Here is a 4,681-nt window from a genome sequence, read left to right on the forward strand (position 1 = left end):
AATGCAGTCAAATAATATATTAAATTAATAAAGCATGTATGTTAATATCTTAATTTTTATGTCATTATTGCTTTTACTCAATGTTAATAACAAATGTAATATGTCTTAACAAATTATTTTGTATTCAACTTTTAAAAATGATAAAAAAATATTATATGATTTTTTTTAAGTTAGAATAAAGAAAATACTATATTAGGATGAAAATTGGACATCACTAAATTTGCTAAATTCTGTTATATTTATGCATTATTCAAACTGAAACACAGATTTTTTTTTTTTTTAAACTTTTTATGCCTTCGCAACCACAGAACAATTAGAAACAATCTGGTAACAGCAATACGGCACCCTAAAGATAAATAGATTATCAAATAAATAAATAAATAAATAAACAAATCCTTCCTTAAGCAAGTACAACTGCACATTACTAGCGTGCACAATCGTCCTGAACCTTAAACCCTAAACTCAGCAAAACTAAAGCAAATTCATACAAGCATATGCATGTGCTGTTTTATATTTTCAGGATTCAAAAACAGAAAGCACTATTTGCTTAAACCCTAAACCCTAAACCCTAAACTTATAGCTAAAAATGTAACAATCAATGAAAAGAAACTAAGAAAAAAGATAATCAAGACAAGCAACTGGAGGTATGAGTTGATTTGTTTGAAGGTGCTACATTAACTAAATTATAGGTTTGAGAGATAACACTTAGTGGTTGCTCTAGTTGTTGATGTATTCTATATATATTCATTGCTACCTTTTCAGCCAAACTTTTCCTCACAAATCTTCCATAGCACAACACATTTAATAATCCCAAAGCCTCCTTAACTAATCCCTCACAAGCAATTCCTTCCACAAGAATCTTATATGTATCCTCACTTGGTTTACATCCCTTGGCTGTCATACGAGCCAGAAAATCGATGGCAGCACTGGTTTGCTGAGCTTTACAGAGCCCCTTCATGACTGAGTTATAAAAGAACACATTAGGCCTGAAACCCAATGCTTCCAAGTCATGTAGAAACTTGATTGCTTCACGAACCTTTCCTTTGCGGCTAAGACCCCTAACTAGTGAAGTGTAAGTAATTGTATCAGGTTTAGGACCTCTTGTGCGCATCTTCTCGAAGAGTTCCATAGCAAGATCTGTCTTTCCTGCCTTTAAAAGCCCATCAATGAGCGTATTGTAAGAAACTTTATCAGGTTTAAGACCTTTTCGGCACATCTCTTTGAAGAGTTCCATTGCATTCTCTGTTTTTCCCACATTTAAAAGCCCATAAATTACTATATTATAAGTGACTCGACTGGGAGAACACCCTTTGCAACTGAGTTGGTTCATTATTTCAGCTGCATCATCCACCCTCCCATCTTTGCATAATGCTAACAGCAAGATATTATAGGTCACTATATTTGGGTGACAACCCTTATTTACCATTATTTCCAAGTATTCAATTGCTCTATCAATCTTATTTACATAACAAAACCCTTGAAGCAATGGATTGTAACTCCTGGGATTAGGCAAACAACCATGCTTAGGCATCATCTTCAATATATCAATGGCTTGGCCCAACAAGCCTTTTTGGCAGAGGAAACTAATCAAGATATTGAAAGTAACAACACTAGGGGAACAACCCTTACAAATCATGCCAGCAACTAGCCCCTTAGCATCCATCCATCTTCCCATGCTACACAAGCCACGCAAAATAATATTATGCGAGATTACATCAGGCTGACAACCATAGGAGGGCAAGTTACTTAACAATCTGATTGCTTCATCCAACCTACCTTCTTTGCAAATACCATTGATAATAACATTATATGTGACCACATCGGGTTTGCATCCTTTGCTTCTCATCTCATCAATCAACTTCATTGCCTGATCAACTCCAGATTCTCTACAAGTTGCATCAATCAATACAGTGTATGAAATCACATCTGGATGACACTCGCTTTGCAGCTGCCTGTTAAGAACTTCCATGGCTTGCTTCAGTTTCCCTCTACCACACAAACTACGAAAAATTGTATCGAAAGTAATGGCATTAGGAGCAACACTCATGCGATCCAAAACCCACAAGGCCTCCTCTATCGCCCCTGATTTGCAATAAGTATCAATCAAAATATTGTAACTGGTTAAATCAATAACACCACCAAACTCCTCCAAAATTTTCATGATTCTCCTTGCCTTCTTGGTCCTGCCAACCTTGCAAAATTGGCAGACCAGAGCACTGCACGCATTGACATCAGGGATATTGCCATGTTTAATCATATGCTCTAAAAGCTTTAACCCTTCCTCCATTTCCCCATTTCTAACCAACATTTGCAGATGATTATTCTCAAATTCCTCAAAATTCAGGGAAGCACTAACACCATTTGGCAAGGATTCCTCCTCATTTGAATCCCCTTTCGGAAACTTTATAGAATGTTGTGAACTACCATTCAAACCAAAAGTTTCATATTTCAAAACAGCAGAAACACACCGATACCTTCTAGACCAACTGCTCTTAGATTTTCCAAACGCAGTAACACTGCTATCATCAGAGGAACATAGTGAATGAGATTTAACAGAGATATTACTTACTCCTAAATTGAATACAGAACTAGTGTTATCCAAAGTCCTACTTCTGGTGCTACAATCTCTTGTGCCATCCTTAAGCAAATGCCCAAATGAGCAAAACTGTTTGTGGGACGCCACCAAATCCATAGTTTTCACCAACTCCTATAACCTGAAAGACAAAAAACCACAGATTCCATATGCACACTCAATCGTAAACAACTCTTCATTACATTATGAAAGAGGCAGTTTTGAATTCAATTACTAACTTTTCTTTGTTCTCTAAGGTTATATGTTTTCTGTAAGCCTGAATAACAACAAAAACATGAAGATGGCTATGAAGGGGGAAATTCATTTCAGAAACAAGAAATTGGCAACAATCAATCTTCTTAAACTTTACCTAAAAATGTTCATCTCCCAACATATCCAGATATCCAAGCAAAGTAGTAGACCAGCATTCAGAAACATAACCATTAACCATCCAAGAAATTGCGAGAATGAAGAGATAGAGACAAGACCTGACAAAATTTCTGATTACTATAGAATAATTAAGATGTGTCCAGCTGATCTAGAATGTAATAATATAGGCTGTGTTTGTTAGTGTCCATGCCCATAGGAGACTCGAATACCACTGTACATGTCCGCTATTTGTTTGTTGAGACACAAAATTTCAATGTACATGGCAGCACACGAGTGCACATAAAATACATGTCTTTAGTGTCTCTCGTTAGGGCTGAAACACGGAGACAAAACTTGTGAGATACAAATTTTTCCACTTTTGTCTCTAATTATTTTTCAAAATTCCAGTTTTTCCCCACTGCCACCCTCCTCTCTTCTTCTTTCCCTTCTCTTGCTCCACCTTCCTCCCTCACCTCTACTCATCGTCACTGCCACCCTCCTCTCTCTGTGCCTTGCCTTTGCTTTTGCCTCTACCTCTCTACCCTGCCTCCCACCTCCTTCTGTGTTCACCTTTTCCTTCACCTCTCCTCTCCCTCTGCCTCCCTTCACCTCTCCTGTAAATCTACCCTTCCCTAGCCTTTTTTGTTTCTGTTTTATTTTTATTTTTCTTTTGGAAAAAAAATTTGATTGTTGACTTGTGAAATTTCTATACTATTGTGTGATTTGTTTTTCTGTGATTGTTGGTTAAGTATAGTTAATGGTGGATGCTATTGAATCTATGATTGTGGTGATACTAGTAGGGTATGATGATGAATATGAAAAATGGCTGCAGTAATGGATGACAATGGTGGAGGATGACTATGAAACTGTGATGATGATGGTGGTGGTGGTAATGGTGGGGGTGGGGGTGGTAAAGATGATGATGAATATGTTTTTTTAAATTTAATATTCATAGTATTGTGGAATTTTAAGAATTTTGTAGTTTCTTGTCTACTTTTAACCTAATAATTTGTCTACTTTTTCTCATTAAAATTTTACATTCAAAGTTCAAGTGTTCAACACATGAAAATTCATAATTAAAAACCGATGTGGATTCTTGGCAGCGGTATCTTCACTACTTTGTGATTGTTAATTATTGTTAGCATCCATCTTCAAAATTAAAAAAAAAAAATCTCTAATTAATGATAGAGATAAACAGACAAAAAACACAAAAGAGGCAAAATTGTTTGACCAATTAAGCAGCAACTCAGCAATTAAGCAGCAACTCAGCAATTATACAGAAACTCAGCCAGGTAAAAATTTGGATAAATTACTAATAAAATTGATGAAACATGAAGCAAATTCAAGGCAGCAATTGAGAGAGTAGTAAGTCTTACTAGGGACAGAGACGCTGCGGCAGACGCGCAGGTGGCGACGCAGGAGTTACAAGGAGTAGCGATGCAGGAGGAGATCAACGATGCCGGCGACGGCGACCCTGGCGGAGTTCGGACAGAGAATGAGAAGAAGGTAGCACCGTAGCAGCAGCCGCCAATGTTAGGGGAGTTGGGGTTCAAATTTTTGTTGTAGCAAATTATTTTTCTAGAAATGGGAGAAGACCATCCAAATTTATTATTTTTTAAATTATTATTTAATTATTAATTTAATTTTTAAATTTAACGTAATTTAATAATATATTTTATTTTATATTTTTAAATATTAATAATTTTTTAATATTCTTCTTATTTTTTATATTGGAGTGAT

The 4,681-nt window shown here is 36.0% G+C and overlaps 1 protein-coding gene across 4 annotated transcripts; it reads right to left on the reverse strand.

Annotated features, from left to right (window-relative positions):
• On the reverse strand, window positions 348-4,525 carry LOC107609552 (pentatricopeptide repeat-containing protein At1g09900-like). Of its 4 annotated transcripts, none has more exons than XM_021107626.1 (3): window positions 4,318-4,525; window positions 2,943-3,060; window positions 348-2,714 (listed from the first exon to the last, which is right to left on the reverse strand). In XM_021107626.1, exon 3 carries the CDS (start codon window positions 2,690-2,692, stop codon window positions 626-628), a length of 2,067 nt encoding a protein of 688 aa, XP_020963285.1. In that variant the 5' UTR covers window positions 2,693-2,714; window positions 2,943-3,060; window positions 4,318-4,525; the 3' UTR covers window positions 348-625. The 4 variants fall into 4 exon arrangements, with proteins under 4 accessions (XP_020963285.1, XP_020963284.1, XP_020963283.1 ...); XM_021107625.1 differs by lacking the exon at window positions 2,943-3,060 and adding an exon at window positions 3,061-3,275; XM_021107624.1 differs by having other exon boundaries at window positions 2,943-3,275.

This window comes from Arachis ipaensis, chromosome B07 (assembly GCF_000816755.2).
Source record: "Arachis ipaensis cultivar K30076 chromosome B07, Araip1.1, whole genome shotgun sequence".
NCBI classification, from domain to species: Eukaryota; Viridiplantae; Streptophyta; class Magnoliopsida; order Fabales; family Fabaceae; genus Arachis; species Arachis ipaensis.

What these genes read in the sequence shown, in the direction of transcription:
- LOC107609552 (XM_016311552.2), bottom strand. Translation starts at nt 2,692, where the DNA reads ATGGATTTGGTGGCGTCCCACAAACAGTTTTGCTCATTTGGGCATTTG.